General features: G+C 52.8%; 2 protein-coding genes across 4 annotated transcripts; one reads left to right on the plus strand and one right to left on the minus strand.

The window, feature by feature from the left end:
- Positions 1-13,353: 13,353 nt before the first annotated feature.
- Positions 13,354-21,767, plus strand: RACGAP1 (Rac GTPase activating protein 1). 2 transcript variants are annotated; one of them, XM_074807514.1, is made up of 17 exons: positions 13,354-13,422; positions 14,685-14,769; positions 15,227-15,429; positions 15,764-15,900; positions 16,136-16,205; positions 16,425-16,478; positions 17,217-17,294; positions 17,412-17,529; positions 17,731-17,861; positions 18,094-18,258; positions 18,598-18,693; positions 18,930-19,128; positions 19,463-19,568; positions 19,767-19,899; positions 20,022-20,157; positions 20,422-20,530; positions 20,827-21,767. In XM_074807514.1, the coding sequence occupies exons 2-17, from the start codon at positions 14,685-14,687 to the stop codon at positions 20,900-20,902; spliced, it is 1,896 nt and encodes a 631-aa protein (XP_074663615.1). In that variant the 5' UTR covers positions 13,354-13,422; the 3' UTR covers positions 20,903-21,767. The 2 variants fall into 2 exon arrangements, with proteins under 2 accessions (XP_074663615.1, XP_074663614.1); XM_074807513.1 differs by having other exon boundaries at positions 13,356-13,422; positions 14,681-14,769.
- A 764-nt stretch (positions 21,768-22,531) lies between these two features.
- LOC141915728 (interferon-induced protein with tetratricopeptide repeats 2-like) lies at positions 22,532-25,586 on the minus strand. 2 transcript variants are annotated; one of them, XM_074807522.1, is made up of 3 exons: positions 25,453-25,534; positions 25,133-25,367; positions 22,532-24,580 (listed from the first exon to the last, which is right to left on the minus strand). In XM_074807522.1, exon 3 carries the CDS (start codon positions 24,514-24,516, stop codon positions 23,251-23,253), a length of 1,266 nt encoding a protein of 421 aa, XP_074663623.1. In that variant the 5' UTR covers positions 24,517-24,580; positions 25,133-25,367; positions 25,453-25,534; the 3' UTR covers positions 22,532-23,250. The 2 variants fall into 2 exon arrangements, with proteins under 2 accessions (XP_074663623.1, XP_074663622.1); XM_074807521.1 differs by lacking the exon at positions 25,133-25,367 and having other exon boundaries at positions 25,453-25,586.
- Positions 25,587-26,180: the final 594 nt, after the last annotated feature.

Here is a 26,180-nt window from a genome sequence, read left to right on the forward strand (position 1 = left end):
GACGGGAGCCGGGCGCCTTCCAGTCCTTTCTGGCCGCCTGCTCGGGGCAGCGGCGGGGGCTGCGGGGCCTCGAGCGTCTGTCCCGGGTCACCGGGTGCAGCCTGGCAATTCCCTGCCTGCTGGCACGGGCCCCGGCATGATCCTTGCCACGATGGGGACAGATGCTGCCAGAGGTGCGGGACGTGCTGCCCCTCCCCGGCTACTCGCCTTCTCCCATTTACAGAGTCATGGAAATTGCACTTTTGTTCCCAGGGTGCTCTCTGGGGCAGGAGGTAGCGGGTGCCGGGTGCTCTGCTCCTCCCCGGGGCAGAGTGTGAGGGTTGCACGGTGCTGCCCAGCTTCCCCCCAGCGCTGCCCAGCTTCCCCCCAGCGCCGCTGCATCCCCAACTCTGCTTCACCCCCCTCTGCTCCCCACTGCTGCCCCGGGGAGCAGGGTGCCCTCACCCCCCCGGACTGCACCCCACTGCAGATCTCCACCCGGCAGCAGAGGCTGCAGCAGGTGCCTGCCCAGTGCTCCCAGTAAGGTGATTGCAGTCAAATGGAAAAGAGCGTTTCAATGTCCTTTACAAGTGTGATGTTGGGAAGGGACAGCCAGAGCCCGGGGTCGTCACTACGAGCTGTGTCTCTGCCCGAAGGCACCTTCCCAGTGCACTGTCCCTGCCTGATCTGTGGCTAATGGGGGCACGGCCAGTTTGGGATACAGCAGGGTCAGGCATGCGCACCCTGTCCTCAAATCCTGTGTCTTGGACCCGCTCGGTTTGCTCCTTTTCTGCAGCATCTTCTCCCAAACTGGATCCTTGCCCGGGCAGGAACCCGGGGTTTTGCAGTGGGACCTACTTGGGGACATCTGGGGGGGACAGAGACAGGGCCCAGGGCCACCCCTGTGAGCCAGCGTCCCCCCTTTGCTCACCGCTGGGCACAGGGACGACCCTGCCAGCGCTGGGAAAGGCGGCTGCGAGGCCGGGAGAGCGGCGTTCGCGTTTCCAGTTGGCACCAGTTCTGCCTCTCCCTTCCCTGCTCCGTTCCGCAGCGCGTCGGCCCTGCTCCTGGCCCCGCCGATACCCGGCTCTGCGCTCGGGCTCCTGACGGGCACCTGGAGAGGGACGTGCTGCTTGGATAAGGGAGAAGAACATTTAAAAAGGGGTTGCTTTTTTCCTTCCCCCTCCCCTTTTTTTTTTTTTTTCTTCCAGATGAGAAGTCATTCTCTGCGGTGGTTTTATTGACAGTAAAGCCACCGGCAGTGGCGAGGCTGCAGGCCGGCAGGGATGGGGTTTCGGGCCGGAGCGGATGTGAGCCCTTGTTGTCCACCGCTCAAGAAACCCCAGTGAAGAGACTCTGAGTCCCCAAGCACCCTGGCTGGAAAGCACGTTTCCTGGGGGGCTGTCGGGGCCCCCCAACACCCTGGGAGCCTTTCCTGCAGGAGCTGGGAGGAGGTGAACGGTCGGAGGAAACTTCCTTGCCGCTGGCCCCCAGCCAGGAAAGATGCAGCTGCATCCTTGGAGTCGAGTGGAGCGTGGGGAGCACGAGCATTTCCGTGTTATTTTTCAGGGGAGCCACGTGAGGGTTGTGTTAATTCCTGCTGGGAGAGGCAGCGGGACCAGCTGAGGGCTGTGGGGCGGGTGAGGAGCTAACAATTAGCCCGATGTGCTAATTGATAACAGCAAGACACCAGGCAGGAAGGCTTGAAGGTGGGTAGCCAAGGGGTGGGCTGGGACCTGAGAGTGATGGGCAGCCGGGTGTGACGAGGAGAAGGAGGAAGAGGAGGAGGAGGAGGAGAGCTGCTGGGGCTGTATCCTTACTGTACAAAATGGGTGCTCAGCTCCAGCATGGATTCAGTAGCCAGGGCTCCCCTCAGGCATGCCCACAGATCCAATTAGCATGAAAAAAGTAATTAAGGGAAGGTGCTGCAGTGCTGAGGCTCCCAGTGCAGGCTCCAGCAGACAGGCAGGCACTGGCGTGTCTTGGGAACAGCTCGGGAGCTTGGCCAAGGGATAACTCAAGCCCTGGGGCTGTTTTCTCGCCTTGCTCCACCGTAGGCACCTCTGTTACGGAAACAAAGTCCCACCCTGCTTCTTGGAAGGGCAAGAGCATCCCCAGGGCAAGGATGGGCTTGCAAGGATGGGTAAGAGATGCTTTTCCATGCTTTTTTGGGGTTATGCCCTGCTATCGCTCCCTCCTTCAAGGCAGCCCTGGCTTGCAAATTGCTTCTTTATCTGCACCCGCCGCCCAGCTGCTGTACAGGAGGCAATTTAATTCATAATGGTCTATTAAGTCCTGCGGGTGATGGAGGTGCTGGGCGCTGCCGCTTCCCTTCCTGGGGCGTGACGGCTCTGGGGTGCCTGGCCCTGTGATCCCCAGGATTTCTTTGTGTGTTTAAGGTGAGAGATTTAATTAAAAGGCCGCCAGTGCCACAAAGCCCTTGCAGCCGGGGCCGCGGAGGCAGCGCTCCGGCGTTCAGCTGCTCGTTGGGAGGACGGTGCCATTGTTTGCCCCGTGCTGGGCACCCAGCGTGGCTCTAACCCTCGGTGTCGGTGGGTTTTGCGTGGCTGGTGCAGTGTCCAGCCTCACAGCCCCTCCAGTCACCCCATCCCCTCCAGGCCAGGAATTCCAGGGGAGAGGGGGAAAAATTCAAGCCCACCTCAAACCTGGGCTGAGTGACCTGTAAAACATCCTCACAGCCGATCCGGTATTACAGATTGCTCCTCTGAAATTGCATCCAGGAGCCCATTTTGAGGCCAAACACTTCCTAGCTTGGGGAAATAACCATCAGCATTATTAGCAACAGTAAATTGTATTCACATGAAGCACTGTGGGGCCTTACCAGGACTTTTTACACGTGCCTTCCTCGCGGGTGGGGCAGCTCCAGCATTAGGGGCTGTTGGGTCTGCATGGGACTGGGCACGGCTCCCCCCAGCCCCAAGAGCCGTCCCCACTGCCCCAGGCTGCTCCTCGAGGCATCGCTCTGCTCCAGCTCTGAACAAAGAGCAGCTCCCTTGCCTCCACATAGGTCCTGGTAGAGGTCCAGGGCTTCCTAATTCATGAGTACATCGTTAATTATCTGCTGGAAGCCAAAGCCTCAGCGCCTTGGTGAGACTAACGAGACTATTAGCAGAGCTGCTTCTTGCCACTGCTGGCTCTGGCTGGCCCAGAGCACGTTGCCATCCCAGGTCGGCAAACGGAGGCAGAGATAAGCCTTGTGTTGCATCTTTTGGCTCCTATTTGCTCTTGCGTTTAAACAAAGCCTGACCATTTCTGAGACCTTTCCAAAGGAAACCACCATATCCAAACCCTGAGAAACGGGAACCCAGCACGAGCAGCTCGGTGACACCGTGGGATTTCTAAATCGAGCTCATCCCCGTCACCCCGGTGGTGGTAGATGCGAAGGGTCAACGACAGCCCGGGCGCAGGGTCGAGCCGCAGCACCCTGAGCTGCTGCGTGCAGGAATTACTGACGGGGTTATCCAGAGCGAAAACGCAACTGTTTAAAATCAGGAGTTCGCCTGCCTCCCTGCTCCCAGCTGCTGGGTCACTCGCCCCCGTGCAGAGTGTCTCCGGCTGATTTATGCCGTGTGGTGCTGTGCTCTCGCTTGCACCCGCTTGGCTCTCCCGGCGCAAGGAGCAGCCAGTCCATTAAACACTGAGTCATCCTCAGCGGCATTTAATTTTGTGAGGGGCAGCAGTTTGGATAATTAAAGGCCTCCGTGGCCAAAGCCGGCGGCTGTGGAGAGCAGGGCTGACGGGGAAGGCGAGGACACCCAGCAGCACGATTCATCGGGTGCCACCACCACGAGGCCCCGGCAGAGAGGTGGCTTGCAGAGAGGTGGCTTCTCGCTCCCCCCCTCCCCTCTCCCCCTTGCGTTTTGGGGCGGTTTTTAACCTTTTCCTGCCTCAGATGAGGGCTTCCTTGGTCAGGCGAGTGCAATGATACTTTCTGCTATTTCTGTCCGAATTAACCACGTCCTGATGGGATCTCCCATGGGCAGATATGCGATCTGGAGGCCTTGGCTTATTAAAAGGACAAGCTATTCGGGGAGCTGGTAATAAAGCCATGAAAGCTTTTACGAACCAGAGTTGAAGGCACTAATATCGCTGTGCTCTGCGTGGGTGAGAAATTAGACAAGAGTTCCTCCGTGCTGATGGTTTTTTTCTTCCTCCCCCCTATTCATCTTTCTCAACAATTATCTTTTATTTTGATATCTTTCTATTTAAACCTTCAGAACCGCGCTCGGGATAAAAAGGAGGCTGAATCGCTTAACAACCAGGCACCTTGCAGTGCGGGTGCGGGGGACCTGGAGACACAGAGAGTGATGGGGAAGGGGGAAGGTGGCTCCAGCTCTCCTGAGGTTTTGGCAGCAGGAGACAAACTCCCCGGGGCCCGTCTCCTGCGGGAAAGCAGATACACCTCCTCGCCAGCAGCGAGGGAAGAGCCGTATCGCTGCGTCTATGTTGCACCAACATTGCACACCTGGGTCTGAATATCTGGGATTTCCTCCTCTTGCTGCTCATCGCCCTCGGATCTGGGTGCCCCTCGCCTGCTTCAGGGCTGCTGTGTTTTTTACAGCCCCTTCAGGGCTGTTTCTACTCTCCTGCCATCCCGGAAATCTTGCGATCGATCAGCTGCCGCTTTCCAGAGTTGTGAATGGCACAGAGCAAACTGAAGGCGGATGGAAACCCTGCAGAAAGTCACTGAGCTGAGCGTGCAGCTTCATTAGCTCGAGCAATTAGCATGAGGCGATGCAAAGCCACTGGCTACTGCTCAACAGCTGTCCTGAAACACTTTCCCCACGCTCCGATTCCACCTTGGCTGGCTCCTGCCACCCTCACTTGTTTTACCCTGTGTCCAGAAAAAGCCTCTTGGCGGGGGCAGGGGGGGGGGGCGGGGCGCAGCCCTGGGGCTGCTCCTGGGACTGGAGGGTCTGAAGATGCTCAGGCTGGATGGGACCCGTATCTGGAAGTGTGGGGCAGAGGCCAAACAAACTCATTTCACAGGATGCTGGGCCGTGGCTGGGTCACGCAGGGATCTGTGGTGGCCAGCAGTCCTGCAGTGCTGCCCAGGGCCACCCCCCAGCTCCTTGCTCCCTTCGCCAGGCTGAGATCTGTCAGAAGCCGGAGCTGGTTTGGAGCAGAAATGCCCCGCAGTGGCCGTGCCCCCGCTCCCACGGGTGCGTCCGACAAAGGCGAACACCCTGCTGCGGTCCCAGGCCATGGGCGAGTACCGGCACTGCGGGTGCGTGTACCGGGGCGAGATGTGGGGATGTGCAGGGTGCCGGGACCCCCCCGGCCCTCCCTGGGCACAGCTCCCGCCCTGCCCCTCTCCCCCGATGCCGGTTCTCTGCCTGCGCTGCCCTGGCTTCGCTCGCGGCTGCTTGTCCCCGTGTCCTTGTCGCTGCCGTAGAGCCCGTTCAGATCACATTTTCTTTTATTTCCTCTGACACTGGTTGTGGTCACAACAAAACTCATCTCATTAAGGAAACGCTGAGGGTAGCTGGAAGGGGAAATGGATCCCCCCAGCTGGTAAGTGCCAGGTCGGGCCAGTGGCTCGTGCTCGCTGTGGCCCCGAGCTCTGCGGAGCCGCGATGGAGAAGGCGGCTCATGTGTCCTGGGCGTGCAAACACGCTCCGGCAGCCTGAGCGATGGCGCGGGAGCCGAAGGGTTAATGCTGCCGGCGTGCAAACATCCTCCAAACAGCACCGATGGGAGCAGCGAGCCGCTCTGCTCTCTGAAAGCTGGCAAACAAATTAAAGCAATGTTGCAACTAATGCGTTTCTTTGCAGCAGAGAGGAGGAGAAGCACCGCTCAAAGGCTGAGGAGACAAAGGCGGTGCAGATGGGTGCTGGGGGACCCGGCGAGCGCCACGTGCGCTGCGCTGCTTGGCTCCCAGCTAAGCTCAGATTTGCTGCTCCAGCTCTGTGACAGCGACGGGAATAACCTGGGGAGGATTTACAGGAACCACAGCAGGGCCAAAGGGGGAACCTGCCCGGGAAGGGCGGTAGCTGGGAGTTACGCCGGTGTTGCTGCTCCTTGGTGTTTGTGTCCCATTTCTCCAGGAGGAATTGTGTTGTGCAGGGAGGGAATACAGCGCTATATGCTCCAGGCATATAGATCAGTGCGTCGTCCTCCCAGCAGCTGCCTGACACGCAGCAGTCCAGCATCTCCAGAAACGAGGTCCCGCTTGGCTTCTTGTGCTCTTATTTGCCTTGAAGAGAAATTAAACGGAGAGCTGCAAATCCCCTAAAACAATATAATAAAGCCAGTGGCCGTGGTGGCCCCAACGGAGCCAGGTCCAGGGCTGGTGGGTGCCTGGGGGAGGAGGCTGGTTGGCACGAGTTTGGTGAGTGATGAAAGGGCTGGTGGAGTTGGGCAGCCTGGACCCACAGCCGCTGTTGGAGGGCTGCTGCTGGTCCCCCCATGGCCTCCTTGTTGCCCCCCGTTTGCAGAAATGACACGTTTATCTCCTCGTTATAAACAGGGGGGGTTGCTAACCTCCCCCTGGCAGCCAAGCCCCTGCAAGGAGCAGATGGAGCCCATCTTGAACGTGCAATCTCAGCAAAAGCAAAGCCAATAAGTGAGTTAATTACCAGCACGTTATGTGAGAACTGGGGATTCCCAGGGGATGGTGGAGATGAAGCGGCCCTTCGCTCGCCATCCGCAGCTGCGGGAGCCGTGCGTGCCCGAGGGGCCGGGGGAGCCGGCTGGCCGCTGCAGGAGCTGAGCTGCCTCCCCGGGGACAGCTCGCCTGCGAAAACCCTCCGCAGACCAACTCAGGGCTCTGCGGATATTATCGAGGTCGTATCTGTCCTTTCCCCTGTGGTTTTCCTGGCTGTGTCTCGTGAGGCGTATTCACGGGGTGGCTGCGAAGTGCCAAGCTCTCCACAAGGCAGTTGTGGCTCTGACTGTGAAAATACAAATATACCTGAGGGCTGAGCATCTTTCCTTTGTCTCACTGCTGAGCAAAATTAGGAGAGAAAGTGTAGCAGCTCCTAAACTCCCCAGTTTAAAAGTGAATTTTAACTGGGCTTGAAGGACCGCTGGCCCCTTACCTGGTGCCTTTGGGGGTTTTGCCATGCCCCCCCCGGCCATGCAGCGTCTGCCCCGTGATGTGAGGGACTTCCCAGCCGAAGCACCTGCCTGGAGGCAGCGTGCTCGGCTCTGGCAGCCGGAGGATGCGGATGCTCTGCTTTGCCCTCTTTAGGCCTTCTGCTCTGCTTCCCATCAGCTTGAGCTAATAAAGTTTGGGCTTGTTAAATCCACAAATGGTTTCAAACTCGATTGCCCTGGGCTGGCTCGCAGCTCCCGTCCACCCCTCCCCTTGCATATCTGCCTGGGAGATAAGGATGGCGGTGGCTTTAATTCCTCACTTATGCATCGGCTGCCAATTCTCCTGCCCGCTCACCCTTGATAAATATTGCACAAAGATTTGGCTGCCAACGTGCTGGAGATAAAGGTCCAGTCCCACCAGATCTACTTCCTCTGTGCCTTTTGTCTCGTTATGTGTCCAATTTGTTAAACAACCCACCTGCTGCAAGAGAGGCTCTTCCCATCTCTGCTCCTGCTTTGGATTATTGCTAAACCTCTGAGCGAGCTCCCTCCTCCCCGTGCCCAGCCTTGGGTGGGAATTGAGGACTAAGAAAAGGCGCTGTCATTTCCAGGCCTTGAATTGTCATTGACTGGGGGATCGATAGCGGAGCCTGCCTTGGCTCAGTGCTCTCCCGGGCCCGGCAGGATCCTCTTCGCTGCCGTCATGCGGGTGCTGAGGTGCTGCCCTGTCATCCACGAGCCTGGCCTTGGGAGCAGAGCCCGAACCAGGATCTGGGGATGCTCCTGTGCAGCAAACCTCCAAAAGAGAGAGCACCCAGAGGCTGTGGCTGGGCTTGGCCTTGCTAAAAATGCTCTTTGCACCCCTGTGGCCAGGCTGGATGAGCAGTTTGGGGCGCCAAGAGTAGGGTTAGTGTCGGGGAGGCATCACCAGGAGCTGTGCTGCATCTTGCCCACCCATCGTGTCTGGGTTTGCTGGAAGCGGCTCCCCTGGCTCAGAAACCCTCCAGGAGCTGAAAACCACAACCCGACAGCGCACAAATGTCTTACAGAGGGTGCAGCGCCGACGGGGAGCCATCGTGGCACACACGGGGAGGATGCCCAGCGCCGACGGTCTCCGTGAGACCGTGCAGACAAAAGTCCTGATGGCCCAGCAGTGTGTGAGCGTTGCTCCTGACGGAGCCTCAAATTTCAGGGCTGCTGTAGGCGAGAGGACAGGCAGAGGCTATCGATTGGGGTGGGGAGGGAGAAACAGAGGGAAGGTCTCAAGCAAGCTTATCACTGAGTATAGATCTGGTTGGCAGCATCTGTTAGAGCTGATATCCCCCCTCTGCCTCCTCTCATGCAGCATCCTGGGTGTCATCTCTCTTATGAGGAGATCAAATTAAAAAAGAGATGAGTGACGCTCAGATCTGGAAGTGTTTGAGCTCAAATGTGGCACATTCATCTGTTATTCGTGCTGTCCTGCTGGAAGAGCAGCTGTCCCAGGCAGCTTCAGATGCTATTTACCTTACAGGTCTCTGGATTCCCCAGTTTGGGGGTGGCTCTGACAACACGGTTTGATCACTATCACTTCTAAATCCATAAGAAATGTCATCTAAAGTGCAACAAATAACGTTCTGATTATCTGCTGGATCCTAATGCTACTCCCTGGAGATAACAAGCTGCAATTTTCCCCCTGGGCCATACAATAATCGCCCCAATTACTCCCAAGCAGCGGTTATTAAACTCACGGCACTGCTTTCATTTACAAAGCAAAAATAATTAAGCAGGTGTCTGTGTTCATTGTTTGGCTGGGAGTGACCGGGGTTATTTCTGCTTTGTTCTGCAAAAAACTCTTGGCGTCGATGGAAAACCTCCATGGCTTTTCCGCTCTGTGTGGCACAGTTCTGTCAAGAATGGTGCAGAGAAGCTGCCGGATGATCGACGAAATAAAATGCAGTTGGTGTCTGTTAATGCTGGGGTTGGTATCCCAAAGGGTGTAACCTCCATCCGACTATAACATCAGAAGGATTTAGGGAGATAGTGTGGTTAGCGGAGCTGAAATGTGATGGGCATACGAAATCACCCGCTAGGCCCTTGCAGAAGTTGTCGTGCTGGTTCGGTTTAGCTGGATTGGTGTTGGGTACCCCAGCTCCATCAGCCTCCGGGTAGAGGGGACAACATCCCCCTACCTACATCCCAGGGCAAACCTGCAAAGAGAGCTACGCTGCAGCTGAAACCTGCCCGTCCTGCGGGGTCTGCGGAGGCACCTGCGTACTCGCTCCCCCACGCCTGAGTGTGCTTCTGCACCCACACACGCAGCCAACACACGCGGGCTCGCCTGCACAAGGAGCCTTCCAGTTCCTGCAGAAGAGGAGCAGTGAAAGCAGAGCGAGCGCTGACCGGGACGGAGGGAGGCAGCGCTGGTGAATTATGCATGACACAGGGAGGAGAGCGTTATCTGCACGGACAAAGGCCTGTGCCAGGCAGCTCGCCTCTCCGCTGTACCTGTACCTTCCTTTCGCCCGCGCTTTATCTCCGCTCCCAGCTTGTAATTCAGCCCAAATATCAGAGGAAGCTGGAAGATTAATTTTCTCTGTTTGCATGGCAAAGGAGAGGGGACGCGCTCTCACTCCAGCATCCCAGCTGCTTAATCCGCCGCCAAGGCCTGCCGAAGGAAAAGGCAAAAATTTATCAGCGTTGGCAAGTCGCTGGTGCGGGGAAGGGTGTTCGGAGCCGGTGGCTGCGCTCAGCCTGGGGCTGCACACCGGCCCCCCGCGAGCAGGTCGTGGGCTCTCACAGCAGAGCTTGGCCTGCTTGATGTGTGGAATTTTGGGGGGATACTAGGAAAATGCAAAACCTTTCCCCCACCCCAATGTTAGGACCTAGAGGAATGTGTGGGGCTCGGGAGGGTTGGAGTCGTTCCCTACCCTGTCGGCGAGCGTGACCTGCGTGTCCTTCCAGCGTGGGAGCGTTCACGGCTGCGAGATGCTCAAATATTTAAGAGATGACAACTGTATTAATACAAAAACTAGATAAAGATCCCTTGAGTTTAAAGCAGGAAACATCAGCATAGCTCTTATTTTCCAGCCCTCTTCCTTAGCTTACTCCCTGGCTTAAATGAAATCATAAATATCAGCCCACAAAGGTCCTTTGTCACTGCACGCAGCTCCCAGTGACAAGAGGTCATTCATTAAAAGCCAGATTAAGGCAATAGAGACTCCCATTGTTTTTTAAGGAGTTCAGGATAAGGCCGTGGGTTCTCTGCTAACATTAATGCAATGTTTCACTATGAGAAGCAGAGAGGATGGATCGTGTGCTGCTGCAGACAGGTTTGGCTGATCCCATCCAAGAGCTCTTTACCCCGATGCCAGTCGCCGCTGGAGGAATTATCCCGGGTTCACGCAGGCAGGAGATGGCAGATAAATCTGGTTCGTCGTTCGGGCCGACGGTGCAAACACGGCTGCTTTGGCACCCTCCTCGCAGACTGCACGGGCGATGCGCCGAGCAATATTTTGCAGACGAGCGATGGCTGAGGCCCCGCAGCTCCCGCCCAACGGCATGAGCGTGATGCCATCTGCCGGCCTGCGGCTCGGGCCAGGCGCGAGAAATTAGAAATTAATTCCCCAAAATGTCCAGCTACCTCCGGCTAAACCCAGGCTGCTCTCCCTGCTCAGCCTCCCGGGTATTTTCCTCACGCCACCGAATCACTCCTTTTGAAGCACGTGCTGTATTAATGCATCAAGAGAAATGCACCTAAGATAATTTTTTCTGCTTTTTTTTGGGTTTTTTTCCTGGAGAAAGGATGCTGTCTTAAACTTTCTAGTTCCGCTTTCTTCCCCCCCCCCCCTTTTTTTTTTTGAATAACCGTTCATGAAAACCATCATGGTCTAACCGGTTTTGGATTAAAAGGAACTTAATAAAGGTTTCCCCTGAGCACAAAGCCGCACAAATGGGTTTGCAATTCTGGAGTTAATTAGGCAGGAGCCGGGCACAGAGAATTATGTGTTTGCGAAGCTCTACCAGAGGATGAAGCTGGGAGGGAAAGGTTTATTACTGCAGGGCTGCTTGCTAGCACAATGAGGCACCGGGGCAGATTTCTTTGCGTCCTGCCCCAAAACATCGAGGCCTGAGGTCACCAGTGAGCCTGTTGGCATCGTCATAAGCAAAAATCCCGGTCACATCATGGGGTCCACAAGCGCTGCCCAGCAAAGGAGTCTCTGGTGGCTGGAGGAGGCGAATGGGCTAAAGACCAAACGGAGTGAGACTGCAGAAGGAATTGGAGGAGAATTTCTACTGCCTGAAAATGTGAAGTGCTTCCGCCAGTAATCGCCGGAATCATCAAATTAGCATAAATTCTATTAACGGTTTCCCAGATGAGACATTTCAAGGCTTCTCCCTCCCCTCCGCGACGCAAACAAAAGAGAGTATAATTACTTTGCAATAAAGCAGCTCCTGAAAGGGCCCTCAATCCTTTTGCCTTTTCTTCTCCCTTGAAATAAAGCGATGTATGAAAGGTGCTCCTGACCTCTCTGCTCTCATCATGCATCAGTCAGGAAGGAGGAAAGAAAAACTACAAAGCTTTTAGGGACCGGGGCTGGGATCGAGCAAGTGGCATGTGCCACAGGACATGGCCCATTTGCCATGTCCACATCGTATCAGCAGGTGAGGGGGCGTCTGAGAAGGTTTTTGGGGGAACCGATGCCCTTGGAGCTCCCACCCATCATGTTTCAGAGGAGCATTTGGAAGTACGACATCCGAACACATATGGAAGAAATCTAATTTGCCTAACGCTGAAACCCAGTACCTAACGCAGTAACTCACTACAAGCACCACGGGGGCAATAATCTGAAATAATGTGCCTTTTTATTGGCACAAGATTGCGGATGACAATTTAAAAGAGAAGAGAATTTGCTTATGAGCAAAAGCCTCCTTAACTCTTAAGAATGACACTAAAACAACCTGCCTATAAATATGATCTGCCAATAGAGACATCTTAGCTGTGAAGATTTAATTACAGGCAGGAGCTGCGGGAGGCCCCGGGGCTGACACCGAAACAGCTGAACCTCCTCAGAAATGGGGGTGCAAGAAGTGCCAGGAGGGGATGTGCATGCACAAGAGGCTCTCAGCAGAGCCAGGTGTAACTATCAGCCTTCAAGTTGCTTTCCAGACTGGAGCAAATTGGGCATTTGGATGATTTTCCGTTCCACGAGGTCAAATATCAAGGTCAGTGCCTTTTTCTTGCTTTGCCATTGACTCGGCGGATGAGTTGTGTCTCTTCTGGGCCTCAGTTCCCCTATAAAATGTAGATAACTTTGACTATCTTTCTCAAGGAAGCCTCATTAATGTTTACTTTTCAGGAGACCTTGAGGCTTTTTACAATCTATTATGAATTAATTATTATTAATTAAGTTAAAGCAGACTATATAACCTAAATAAAGCAGTTCTGACAAAGCAGCTGGATGTTAGAGAGCAATCTGCTTTACGAACTCCCTTTTCCACTTAGCAATTCTAAGCATTTAGTTCCGCTTTCTAATTGCTAATATCCATTCTTCAATTACCCGCTGTTTTGTTTCAGATTTAAAAGATTAAAACGCGTTGTTATTTTATGATTATGTGATTTCACTTCTTGTAATTGTTGGGTTTTGGGTTGTGTTTTATCGGTTTGCATATTAAAAGTCTGCGAATGGAAGACTCGTACACGGCTTGAAATGGGGTTTTGCCTTTTGGCACGCAGGACGGATTGCTGGCTGTTACTCAGATCAACGTTTCAAAGACAAAAATCAGTCGAGGCGTCATATTTCTCAAACGACAACACTTAATAAAAGGCCTCCTGGTGAAGTATCAATGTTCTGAGCCAGCTATGGTTTGCATCCAGCATCTTTGCGTAGGCCTTGCTGCGCGCTGCAGAACCAGTGTGGGGGGGCTCAACACCCGCACCGTGTGCCAATGGCTTTGCTTAAAATTACACCCGGGGGTCGGCCTGAGAACAGTTTTTTCTCCCCAAAACAGCCTCTCTGGTACATCGGCTGCACTTGGGCCCTCAGAGAAGCTGCCGCCCTCCATGGCGGGGGGCCTAGGCCCTGTCGGCGTCCCCGGCCTGCTCTGTTGCTAAGCGACACGGGCCGGAGCCAGCAACCAGCAGTAAAGATGGCGCTTGGCCGGCTTCAGCACGCGGCTGTCCCCGCCACCGTCCGCCCTCGCGCCGGGAAGCGGAGCGGACAGGCCACGCCCTCAGCAGACATGGCGCCGGCTTGGCTTCAGCCGCCGAGAGAGCAGAGCCAATGAGAGGCCGGCAGGGTGAGTAGCGCGCTGGGATTGGCTGACAGCGGGGATTCAAACCGAAGTGCGGGGCGGTTGGGCTGGGCCGTTGGAGTCGGAGCTGGAGCCGGGCTGGCGGCCCAGGTGAGTGTGCGGGAGCGGGGGCTGAGGGACAGCGGCGGGCTCTCGGTACCGGCGCCTTGCACGGGCCGCGGGGCCCCGGTACCGGGCCTCGCCTAGGCCGCATGACCCCCTCGCCGGCCGCGGGGAGCCGCCTTCCTGGCGCAGCGCGGGCCGGCGCCCAGGGCGGGTCCGGTGGCGGTTTCCTCAGAGACCTTTTCCCTCGCTGGCGGTTTCCTCAGGGACCTTTTCCCTCGCTGCCTCCAAGGGTCGTGCCCCGGAGGGCGGCTGGGGGGCCTTTACGGGCTGGCCTTGGTCCCTCGCCTTCCCCAGCCTCTGCCGTCGAGTTGGGCTCGGGGCTAATGATCTGGTAATTAAGGCACGAAAAGTAGTGCCCCTTGCGAGGGATTAACAGACGATAAGGAATAGGAGAGGCTTTCAGCAGAAAGCTTTTCCTCACCGTGTAGTCCACATGATATAGAAAGTCCCGAGATATTATGTCTGTGGAGCCCGTAACTGCAAATCGAATACTTCAAAGCTTTCCACGGCGGGCCCCTGAGCTGGGGTGTTGTGCTCCCCCCGGCACCTCCCAACTGTGTCCGCACCCGCTCCTGGTGCGAGTTCATTAGTCAAGGTTGTCCTCTGTGCCCCAGCAACCTCTTGTATTAGTGAAGTAATTTCTGTGTTGCTGAGCTGGAGACTTTCCTCTTCGTTGCTTCTGTTTATGCCATTGTTGCTACTGTTTGAGGAAAATGTGCTGACTGGCTGAATTTTAACAGCGATTTGCAGGAGGAGCTGTAACTTAAAATGCAGCTAAATTTAAAACTGTATTAAAATTCCACAGAATGTTGCTCCTATTTTTATCTTATGAAGCTCTGAAAACTTGCAGATTTTTAGTGGCCTATATAGTACCAAGTTATTCGTATACAGGGCATGGGCTGTGTTCTGCAGCCTTCCAGAAAGAGAACGATTTGGGATCATCTTGCCTCTGTAGTATACTGGAGAATATTTGCAGCAATAAGGTGGGGAGCTGTACTGCTTCTCCCTGTGGCTCTGCTGTCTGTAAACTGTGGAGGGGTGAGGATCTTCATTCCCTACAAAAGAATTTAGATGCACATATCTCCATAAAACATAACTCTTAATGTATTTTTGTTTGTGCGGCTTCTAAAACTCGCCTTAAAAAAATCAGTAATTCTGAGGCTTTTGGGGTTGGTAACACGTTTTCTGTTTGGGGGTGGGAAGAAAGGGCTGGGCTGTTTATTTAGCTCTGGTTTCTTGGCAGGAAGATGGAGACTGCGATGCTGAACTTACGGAGTCTGTATGATCAACTTATGCGCCAGGCTGAAGTTTTAAGTGAAGGAAACGAATACCGTAAGTTCTGTTTCTGAGGTGGGTTGTGCTGGCTTTGCTGTAAGAACGTAAACACACAAACAAACATTATTAGCTGATATTGAAGAATCTGTTGATGATGTCATGGGTAATAAGGCTGCTACAGGCAGTCAGATTTGAGGGCTTTTTCAGTGTCTAGGAATACAAAGTCACAGGCTGAACTAGGCAGGGCCACGTTCTGCTTGTAGCAAGCTGACTTCATCCACGCGGGGTCTCGTGTTGTAGCTTTTCTGGCTGATGCTGGCATGAAGGACTTGGTCTGAAAAATGCAAGATCTCATGAACATCTATAGTGTGGGTGGGTTTGCCAAAAGGCTGGCTTCTCCACTCTTCAGTCAAGAGCCGGTTATATTAATAGATATCTACTGTCAGGGAAAGGAGGGCTGCTGCATCTCCTTTGCTTGCCTGGGTAGCTGAAGATTTACGTGTCTTTTCTCCAGAGTTTATTCAGTTAGCGAAGAACTTTGAAGAGTATCGCAGAAAATGGCAGAAAACGGAGCATGAGCTTGGCAGGTACAAAGATCTTCTCATGAAAACTGAAGCTGAACGTAGCGCTTTGGACGTGAAGCTGAAACATGCTCGCAATCAAGTGGATGTGGAGATCAAACGAAGGCAAAAAGCTGAAACGGACTGTGAAAAGCTGGTGAGTAATTCCTTTATTACCCGTTAGCTCTTTAGAGTGTGGAGACAAGGTGATTAAACTGCATTGATCTATGGAAAATAAGAACTGGTGCTCATGATAACTTTTTTCCCGGGGAGGAAAAAACGCAACAACAATAAATTGGCTTGGCTCCTGGCAGCAGCCGTCTGCTTTGGTCTGGAAAAAGACGAGTGGCTGCTGCTTGGATCTGAGCTGCCATTCCCTGTCGCTTGTGCGTTACCTGCCATTACCTTACACTGTACACTTGAGGTTGGTTCATGAAGTAATTAAACACAGTTTATCCTGTGGCAGCCTCTGATATCATCTACCTTTGCAGGAGCGGCAAATACAACTGATTCGAGAGTTGCTCATGTGTGATGCCTCCGGGAGCATTCAGCTAAGCGAAGAACAGAAGTCTGCCCTCGCCTTTCTTAACAGGCCACAGGTTTCTGTAGGGGGTTCAGGCAACAAGAGGTAGGCAAAATTGCATTTTGTCTAAGCAACATAAGTGTCAAATATCAATCCAGCCATGTACCTCTGTGACACGTACTGCACCCATATCGACAGAATTTTACTTTTGTTCCAGCTTGAAATACAGCTCTTCTGAGTCAGAAAGATTGTTCTGGAACCTTGGCTGACTGAAAGCCAAACCGATACAAGTCTCTTCTAATTTTTGATATTTTTTTTTTTTTTTTTTTTTTTTTTTTAGGCTGTCTACAATAGATGAATCTGGCTCAATTCTGTCAGACATCAGCTTTGATAAGACTGATGATTCACTGGTAATGTAACTCCAAGTTCTAAAGTTTTCCTCTGCTGTAAAACCTTAGGGGTGTGGGTTAATCTCTAGAGACCTCTTGTGTGTAGGTTACTGTGGTATTAAACTGGTAGAGCTGATTTGCATTTCTCTGGTGTACCATTGGCTAAAACTTAATGAAAGTCCTGGCCAGAGGCTGGGTGGTATTTACACTGAGCTAACCAGCATTGTGCATTTCCCCCAGGACTGGGACTCCTCTGTGGTGAAAGCTGTCAGACTGAAAAGGAGAGAGAAGCGGGTATGTTCAATTCTTCCCCCAAATGGATTCCTTTGTTAGCCTTAGCTGACACAATGTCACCATCTGTCATCTCACCACCACCTCTAATGATGTCTGAGCCACTAATCACAATCAAACTTGGGATGGATGTGCTGCTACTGTAATTCAGACCTGCCGCGTCGATTTAGATAAAGTTAATTCTGATGTTGCTGTTTGTCTACTGAAAATGACTGGAGTTCTGCATATCTTGCTCGCTTACGGCCTAGATTTTGCAGAAAGCACTTAATTATTAACAGCTGCCAGATCGGGGAAAATCATGTCGGAAGTTAATATTTTTCTCTTCTATAAAAGAGCTTGTGCTTGTTCTGGTCGGCTGTAGGATGTGGTAGGCACAGGTGGGAAAGGACAGCCTGAAATCAGCACTAGCAGAGTTGGGAGGAGTCTGGGACTTGCTTAGTTGTCGCCTGTTTTTGTCTGTGTGGTTTTGTTTGAGTGTTTTTCCTCTTCCTTTCTCTCTTTTTTTCTGAATTGGATTATAAAGCTGGCTAGGAGAATTATTTGAAAGAGCAGTATATAGAGGCCTCCTGATACTTCATGGCAACCTTGAGGTTGCCATGAAGAACAGGTACTGTGGAAGAACTTAATGCGTCTGTGATGTGTGCAGACAATTGTTCAGTCCTTCTAGTTATGCTGAAGTGGTATAACACTAAGTTAACAGCATCCCTGCTTCACAGACACAAATGTACTGTATCTTTCCAGCGGTCTTCCAGGCAGTTCATTGAAGGCCCACCAGGTCCTCAGAAGAAAACCAGATCAATTGGCTCCACAGTGGACCAGGTATGGTGGTTCCATCTGGGTCTGGGTGCACTTCATACATGTTCCTAGGGCCAACGAACTTGAAAAGCCCATGTCCTGTCAGTGGTGCTGCCACTAACTGCGTATTTCTCATTACAGGGAAATGAATCCATAGTAGCAAAGACAACTCTCATGGTCCCCAATGATGGTGGCCCCATTGAGGCCATCTCCACTATCCAGGCGGTGCCGTACGGGCTGAGGAGCCGGCGGAAGAGCGGTAGGTGCCTTGTCTCCGTCTGTCCTAGTCCTGAAGCAGCTGCTTAGCAGGCCGGAGGCTTATCCTGACGCGGTAGGGTTGCCTTCTGCCAGGACCTGGGCAGTTGCCTCTGGTTTATGATGCACTTGCTTTCAAAGCAAAGGTTACGAGGGGTGGAGGGTGATTCCATGCAGTCATTGCTCTTCCTCTCCTGTCTTTCAGGCCCTTTGCAGCCTTGGAGCAGTGAGTCAAGCCTGGGCAGTAAGCAGCTGGAATCCAAATCAGAGACTGATAGCTCTGGCACCCCGCAGCACAACGCGGGAGTGAGGCTGCACGATTTTGTTTCAAAGACGGTAAGTCTGCGGGCAGGAAGAGCTTGAAAAAGCATCTCCTTCCATTTTTAAATGTGTGTGATTTCAAGCTATTGATGAAAGGCCACCAGCTGTTATGTCTCAAGTCAGTATTAACTGTACCGGTTACCTGCATGGATCAGGGTGTGTTACCCTCTGTGGTTATCCAGTTTGAGTCCTGCAGAGTTACTACACAGCACGAATCTCTTCCCGTCTGTATGCTCTGAATCATTAGGTTATCAAGCCAGAATCGTGTGTTCCGTGTGGAAAGAGAGTAAAATTTGGAAAAATCTCTCTGAAGTGCAAAGACTGCCGTGTGGTGGCTCATCCAGAGTGTCGGGACCGCTGCCCCCTCCCCTGCATCCCCACCTTGGTGGGCACTCCTGTCCGCATCGGAGAGGTGAGCCTGGGGGTGCCCTTTGGGCAGAGGTGGAGCGTGCTGAGGCTCAGATGAGTCTGCCTTCCCCAGAGGAGCTCCTGTTGCTCAGAGCTGCATAATAAAATGCAAATGAGCTTGCTAATGTATCCTCCAGTAACCAGGGTGGTGGGCGGGAGGGATGCGATGTTAGGAGGGTGTTGAGTTGGGAACATGGCAGCTCTGGGTAGGCAGTCCTGCAGCATTGGGCTGATGAAGAAGAAACAATACTTGTTTTTTTTAAGCTTAGATCTGTGAATTTCTAAGATTTACCATGTCTTGAAGACTGAGCATTTTGTTTTTATTTTCCCTTCTGCCTCTTAGGGGACCTTGATGGACTTTGTCCCTTCTACTCCTCCGATGATCCCTTCCATCATTGTGCACTGTGTTAATGAGATCGAGCAGCGAGGGCTGCATGAGGTAAAAAGAAAATGAGGTGTGAAACAGCGCTAATGAAATGGGTTATGGTGTTAGGGAAACAAATTGTTAACCCAAATATCTCTTATTTATGGTGTATATAGTGCTGCTCAGTGGGTGACTTTGAGCAACAGTGTTTGTGTAGAGCGCTCAGGAGTGGAGAGAAAGTGGGAGTGGAAGAATGCAGCTTTATGTGTGTGGTTGATGTTCTGCCTCTAAGCAATGCTTTCTGTTAATAGACGGGCCTTTACCGGATATCTGGCTGTGACAAGACAGTGAGGGAACTGAAAGACAAATTTCTTAGAGCAAAAAATGTTCCTTTGCTCAGTAAAGTGGACGATATCCATGCAATCTGCGGCCTTCTCAAGGACTTTCTACGCAGCCTGAAAGAACCCCTTCTCACTTTCCGGTTAAACAAGACTTTTATGGAAGCTGCAGGTAAGGAGTTGCCAGATGACATCTCCAAGGCTTTCCCTGGGCTTGGCGGTCACGGCTTTGGGTGTCACGTGAAGTGGCAGAGCGCAGCGCTCCGTGGAGCCCTCGTGCTTGCGGCTGTGTTGACGACGTGCTGGGAAGGTCTTTCTCCTGCTGTACTGTCTTGGATGAGGAAAGAAACAAATTCTAGTGCTTGAGCAGGATACAAAATTATTACAATGGCATGTGGAGTTTCTGGCTTCCTTGCTTCTCAGGCTAGCTATTGCTGTGAGGGGACTGTTACAGCTGTGCCTCTGGGACCACTTTCTGAGGTTTAAACATTACTTTTTTCCCCCAGAAATCTTGGATGAGGACAACAGTGTTGCCGCTATGTACCAAGCGGTTGCTGAACTTCCTCAGGCCAACAGGGACACCCTGGCTTTCCTCATGATCCACCTGCAGAGGTACGTTCAAATGGCCTGGTAGTTCTGAAAGATTAGATTCTCTAGTTGGCTCTTGTGATTTATGCTTGTGAGCATAAAGTCTTCATTCTGGAAGAAAACCGCTTTTTCAGAGGCGGAAATATGTGTGGGATGGGGGAGTTGTATGACAAGTGAGGGGAGAAGCTACATTCTCTCTTAATGATTTTTCTTTTAACATAGGGTGGCTCAGAGCCCAGACACTAAAATGGATGTTACCAACTTGGCCAAAGTCTTTGGCCCCACAATCGTGGCCCACGCGGTGCCCGATCCTGACCCGATGACGCTGCTGCAGGACACAAAGCGACAGCCCAAGGTAGGTCAGCAGGAGGCAAATGTGTCCTGCTTCAAGAAGTCACATGAATCTCTGGAGGGAGGCGAGGCGGTGCCTGCCTGGCGTCGCTGCGTAGCGTCAGCGGCTCACAGGTGTCTCTGTAGGTGGTGGAGCGACTTCTGCTGCTGCCTGTGGACTACTGGAGCCAGCTGATGGCTGTGGAGCAGGAAAACATTGACCCGGCACACGTAATTGAGAACAGCAACGCCTGCTCCACTCCGCAGACACCAGATGTTAAAGGTAATCCCTGGGTGCTGCTCTATGGGCTGTGCAGCTGCTGTATTAAAAATTAACGACCCTCAATCAAAGCTGCTTGTGAGACTGTTGGAGCTAGCCCTTCCTGCAGGCTTGATGGAGGAAGAGGGAAGAAAAGTGTGCCAGGAAATGCCAGATTTGTCTAGTATTTTTGACAGATGCTAGGGAATGTCTAATGTTCCTTGCATGGCAATGAAAACTTCAGCTGTCCTCGTGTTGCTCACTTTGCTGCCTCTCTTTTCTCGGCAGTGAGCATGCTTGGACCCCTCACTACTCCGGAGCAGCAGCTCTCCAAGACGCCGTCGTCGAACTCCCTGTCCCAGAGAGTCCGCTCCACCTTCAGCAAAACCACCCCCAAGTAAGTGCCAGTGGGGGCTGTGGAAGTGGTGGGACGACTGCAGGTGCTTTGGGTGTTCAAGGAGAACTAAAACTAAACTTTTAGACCCAGTTCTGGGAGGAACCTGGATTTACTACTCGGTCAACTCTCCCTTAATCAGTGCTGTAGTAACAGTGTGAGCTGCGTAACGGTTAACAAGCATCCTCTTAGAGGAGGGGGAGGACCCCTTGGTTTGGGAGGGGGGTGAATGGCCCCTGGGAAGGGCAGAGCGTTAGACCAAATCCCTAACTGCTATTTTTCTACCTCTCTTGAACTAGATTTGGGAGCAAAAGCAAGTCAACAACTCAGCTTGGGCATCAGGGCAACTTTTTTGCCTCTCCTATGCTGAAGTGAAGTGGCCCTGGGAGTCGGTGTCATCCCAGCATTTGCACACCAGTATACACCAGTACAGCAAACGCGAGTCCTCGCCATGGCTCTCGGCAGCTTATGTAATAAGATTTTTCCTTTTATCTTTCAGCTTAACTGAGACTTTTAATGGGATTTTATTGTGCAATGTATTTTTATTATCTAATGTTGTGCTAAATTTAGGATTGGTAAAGAAAGTAACTAACAGGATTTGTTCAAAGTGTTAATTAAAAATGTTAGAGGAACTCGTTGACACTTTTCAATAGCATCCAGTCTTCCACCCATACAAAGTGGAACAGTCATATGGGTTTTTTTTATTGTTTTTTTTAAACTCCATAGATTGTTTTTTTCACACAGCAGTGACACCCCAGGGGAACTCTGTCAGGATCCAGTCCTCCCAGTAGCCCACCAGTCTGTAACTGTTGCCTTGCGCTGCGGTGGTGCAGCCTGCAGTCCTGAGGATGGCAGTGTTGCATTTGTCTGACGGACAAAAGACGCTGTTTAATTAACTGCCAGAGGGACTGGGGCTTCCTCTAAAGAAACGTTTCCTGATACTGTGTTTACAAGGGGAAAATTTTGTAAAGGGCTGTCTGTAGATGCAAACCCAAAGGATTCCTGGGTGTTCTAAATGGTGCTGCTCATCCTGGCGGGGGGAATGAGGGTAGTTCAATAGCACCCTTGCTTTTGGGAGTCCCTGCTTCCCCAAATGGGGATATGTGACCTTGCTCAGTGCTGTGTGGAAAAAAAAAAGTGTGGAACATGTACAAAAGTTCATAAAATTGCTGGTTTTTTTAATTGAGTTCTGGAAGACTGTCCTGACCTGTGCAGTTAAGTAAATCATGATTCTACATGACCTATGGCTCTGGTTGATGTTTTTCACTCGTGCTCCAGAGTCTTAACCAGGGCCTGTGGAGCGAGGTGCTGTCCTCAAGTGCAGGTTCTGGGGTGCAGGATCAAGCACTGGGCTGTGGCTGATGGGTCCAGAGGAGGGAGGAGAACAACAGTTTTGCTCCTCAGTATTGTAGCAGGAGGTGAAATAGCCTGGGCTGAACGTGGTGGCCTGGGTTGTCTCTCTGCCCCTTGGTTGCAGGGGCTGGAGGGTGAAGTCCTCTCTGGCCGTGTTTGCACCCCAGCTCTGACCCACTGCAGGAGCTGGGGGGCTGCTGCTCCCCTTCCCCCTGGGCAGGTGGGTGTTTCTGGCCCCTCACACACACCAGATCTGCGTGAGAGGCACTGAGGCGTGTTCCCCTCCCCCAGATCCCGTGTCTTGGACACACTTGGCCTTTTCTGGACCATCATCTCCCAAACTGGGTCCTTGCCTGGTCCTTGTTGGAGCAGAAACTGGGGTGTTTGCAGTGGGACCTGCCCTGGTCCCTGTGGGGACGGATGGGGCTTGGGGACACCCTCACAAGCCACCCCCAGTTGTTTGCTGCTTGGGAAGGTGCCTGCAATGCTGGGCCGGGGGGTGCCCACCCCTCCCAGAGTGGGATCTGGGAGCAGAGGGGACCGTGCAGAGGAAGAGCTGAACCCAGGGGTACTGAGAACTGAACACAGGGTGTGTCTCTGGCAGTCCCTGCTCCGGTTGCTTTAGGCTGCAAGAAGACACCAGACATCATGTGGAAAAGAATCTGGAATATTTATTGATTGAAGAATATTAAAAGCTTCACTTTGGCCCCAGACACAGGGATGAATATGTTGGTCCTAGCAATTCCTCTTAAGTGGGTACCAATGCAAGAAAGCAAAGCCCCTGTTTTATGCTCACAGGGGTGAGCCCACACACACACTTCAAAGGATTAATGTGCATACAATTAACTATATGCTCCTTAATTAGCAGCTAGCTCTTGCTACATTTGTGTTTTAAGCAGGTGGACAGCCCAGGGACCATCTCTGTCCTGAACACAAGGGCTTCACCCTCATCACGGCCCCTCCGCACTCAGTGACCTTGTGGAGGAAGCCATCTGCTTATTTGTGCAAATGATAGAAATCTGGTAATTGAAGAGAGTTAATTTCTCACGCTGCCCTAATCGGCACTTAATTCTGATCTACAGCCCTGCCATGGGAGTGACACAGGTCTACACCTGCAAAGGCTTGTGCTCAGACCCCCTAAGCCAAGTTCTTCACCGCTGTTTTCATTCCCTCCTCGCCGAAGCAGGACTGAGCGCAGTCACCCAGGTCTGTGTTTTGTGAACGGGCACGGGGATGGTCCGAGGAGCTGATCGAGCCCTTGTGAGGCGATGGGCCTGCTGTGGGAGGGACGGACAGACAGACACTAGTCCTTGATGCCTTCTAGCTTTGCGGAAGGATATCCTGCGTTCTCTGCACTGGGGCTCCCGCTGTCAGTCTAGATCAGTTCCAGCAAATTCAGCGGGCAAGTGGCGGTCGGTCTCGTCGATGAAGCGGTAGAAGGTATCGGCCTCGTCACGGGGGCAGTGCCGCGCCATCTTTATCAGCCTCTGCCCACACTCCTTCCTCTCTCTCGTCATCAGGGGAATTTTGTAACCATCCATAAACTTTGCTTTTGCTTCATCTAATGATTTCTTCTGGTAGAGGAAGAACCTTCCCCAGTAGAGATTAAGGGCTTGAAGGCCTTTGGGGCTCAGGGTGTCCTTTCTCTTCTCCAGGTCCTTGTAGATCTTCTCTTCCTGTGCTGGGTCTCTTGCACCACAGAGCTCTGCTAATTGCAGCTTTGCAAACACGAGCTCAAGGTCTGGATGTTTCTGAAGAATTTGCTTGAGGTCCTTGATAGCTGCCTCCAATATATTATTCTTGTCTTCTTCCTTTGCGTTAAGCCACTGTAGCTTATAGCACTTGGCCAGGGTTTGGTAGAGAAGGTGGTAACCTGGATCCGGCCGCAGGGCTCGCTGTAATACCTCAGCTGCTTTCTCTGTGGACCGTCGTCGCAGCCAGAACAAAGCTGAAGCTTTGAGGACATCAGGATCGGAGCTTTTCTCTGCACTTTCTTTTATCAACCCAATTGATCTTTCTATATCCACTTGTTCAAGTAGCTTGGCTAAATATATCTTGGCTCTGTAGTTATTTGGCTGCTCAAGGATGGTTCTTTCCAATTGCATTCTGGCTCTCCCTGCAATGTCAGGATACCAGAAGTAACAACAGGAGAAATAAAGAGCCATTCCGAGCCCAGCGTGGAAATCTCTGTTCTCCGGCTCAAGCATCAACGCCACCTCAAAGCACTCTCTGGCCCGTTCCCCGTTACGGGCTCTGATGGCCAAGAGGGACCAGCCCTTCTGGGCCTGGATGTACGGGATCAGCCGTGCGTCCCAGGGAGCCGGGCAGAGCCGCTCAATCCGTTCCAGGTAGCTTTCAGCCTCCCGATAAGAGGCCTGGAGGTAGTGAACCCAGGCGTAATTCCCGTAGATAACCACAGACCCGGCCGTGGACGCGTGTGCTCTCAAGGGCTGCTCGCCTGGTCTCTCGTGCTCCTCTTCAGCATCTTTAAGGCTTTGTAGAGCTGCTCCGTCCTGGCCTTTCAGCTGGTGCAGGTACGCCTGCAGCCCCAGGAGAGCTGCCCGGTTTGGGTGGACTGTGTGCTTGATTTCAACAGCCAGCTTCTGCAGGACGTGGGAAGGTTCGACGTGGCCCATTACGCTCAAATGCCAGGTGAAATGGCATTGAAGGGCATCCAGCTTCTCCTTCAGTTGCTCGTTGCTACAAAGAGGAATATGTGGGTTATGAAGAGGCAGCGTGTGGGGGGTGATACCCACAGGGAGCTCTTGGTTGTACAGGAAACAAAAAGGAGGGAGGGGTGGAGGATGGGGCTCTCCCCACTTGCTCTGTGTGTCCCTTGCGCTCAAACTGCTAAAAAACTTGTAAATCTTTGTTCTGATCAGCCCATTTTCAGGGCACCGTCTGGGAGGCTTCATTCCTGGCTTGCTCTTCTGCAAAGGGGAGTCACCAGTGCCTGGAGCCAGGGCTGCTCTTTCATCTTACCTAAGACAAAGGCCCTGGGCTGAGCTGTGAGCAAGGGAGAGTAGAGCCAGCCAAAACCACAGGATCAAACCTTCTGAGCTCCCCAGGAGGAGGAAATGGGGGCTGTGCCGTTGTCTGAAGGGTGCTGCAGGAGATGGCTCAATGAAGAGAGAGTCTAACAAAGGGCCATGAAGATACTGGCCCAGAGCATGTGAGGAAAGGCTGAGAACTGGGACTCTTCAGCCTGGAGAAGAGAAGGCTCGGAGGAGTCTTAGAAATGTATATAAATACCTGCAGGGAGGGTGCAGAGTCAGAGCCAGGACAAGAAGCAATGGGCACAAACTGAAAGCTTTTCTTTGAGCTGTGAGGATGACAGAGTACGGGCAGAGGGTGCCCAGAGAGGTTGTGCAGCCTCCTCCATCCTTGGAGATACTCAAAATCCCGTCCAGACGTGGTCACGGGCAACCTGCTCTGGGTGGACACGGTGACTCCTGAGGTCCTTTCCAACCTTGCCCATCCTGTGGTTCTGAACAAGGACACTCTGCTGAGCCTTGGCAACCCAAACCCACTTTTTCTGGGAGCTGTTACGAGAATAGAAACTGTGCACTCACCTCATTGATGCCGTGGGTGTAGTGTCACCGTCCGGGAGCGGTGGCTGGGGCTGCGCCTCTTCCACGCCGCGGCGGATACGCTGGGTAGTACCGGCTCTGCAAGCTGTTGACTCAAACAGAGATAGCACTTCTGGCCGGGGTCTGATTAAAAAATGTCTCTTGAGTGAAACAAAACTGGAAGAGAAAAGCTTAACACAGGAAAGAAACTATTCTGGTCGTCCTGAAGCTGGTATCTTCCTTTCACAAAATGGGGCTGAGGCCTGGATAAACAAGAAAGGAAATCCAGTGGCCAGAGCCGCAGGATCTGAACTCAGCCCTCGAGACCTTCTCCCCGCTGAAAAGGACTTTGTGAGCATTAAAGCTTTTCAAAAGTAACAGGGCTGAGGTGGGAGAAGAGAAGGATAATGGGCTACGGAATGTAAATACGACATTGCCGTTGTTGAAAGGCCACAGGCTCTGTAGGACCCTGGCACTGGGGCTTGTCAGCCTGGTTTTGCCTGGATCTGCCCTGACCCGCCTGGATCTGCCGTGGTGTGGTTTGTTTAGCTTGTTCACCTGTAACAGCGACCGCCTAGCAACAAGGTGGCTGTTACCCACTTGATTTTTAGCAATTGAATTTGCAGTTCTGTGTAACCGGGAGGTACAAGGGCTGTGCCCGTGATAAATCCGTGAGGAGCGAGTGGTGCTGACGGTCACTGAGCAGGGGGTGGCCCCAGGGCTACTGGTGA

This window comes from Strix aluco, chromosome 27, assembly GCF_031877795.1.
Source record: "Strix aluco isolate bStrAlu1 chromosome 27, bStrAlu1.hap1, whole genome shotgun sequence".
Classification (NCBI taxonomy): Eukaryota; Metazoa; Chordata; class Aves; order Strigiformes; family Strigidae; genus Strix; species Strix aluco.

Bases quoted from the DNA above. Each gene is read 5' to 3' on its own strand.
- RACGAP1 (XM_074807514.1), top strand. From the start codon at position 14,685: ATGGAGACTGCGATGCTGAACTTACGGAGTCTGTATGATCAACTTATG. The intron at 16,206-16,424 runs GTAATGTAACTC...CATTTCCCCCAG, and splicing joins ATAAGACTGATGATTCACTG to GACTGGGACTCCTCTGTGGT. The intron at 19,129-19,462 runs GTAAGGAGTTGC...TTTTTCCCCCAG, and splicing joins GACTTTTATGGAAGCTGCAG to AAATCTTGGATGAGGACAAC.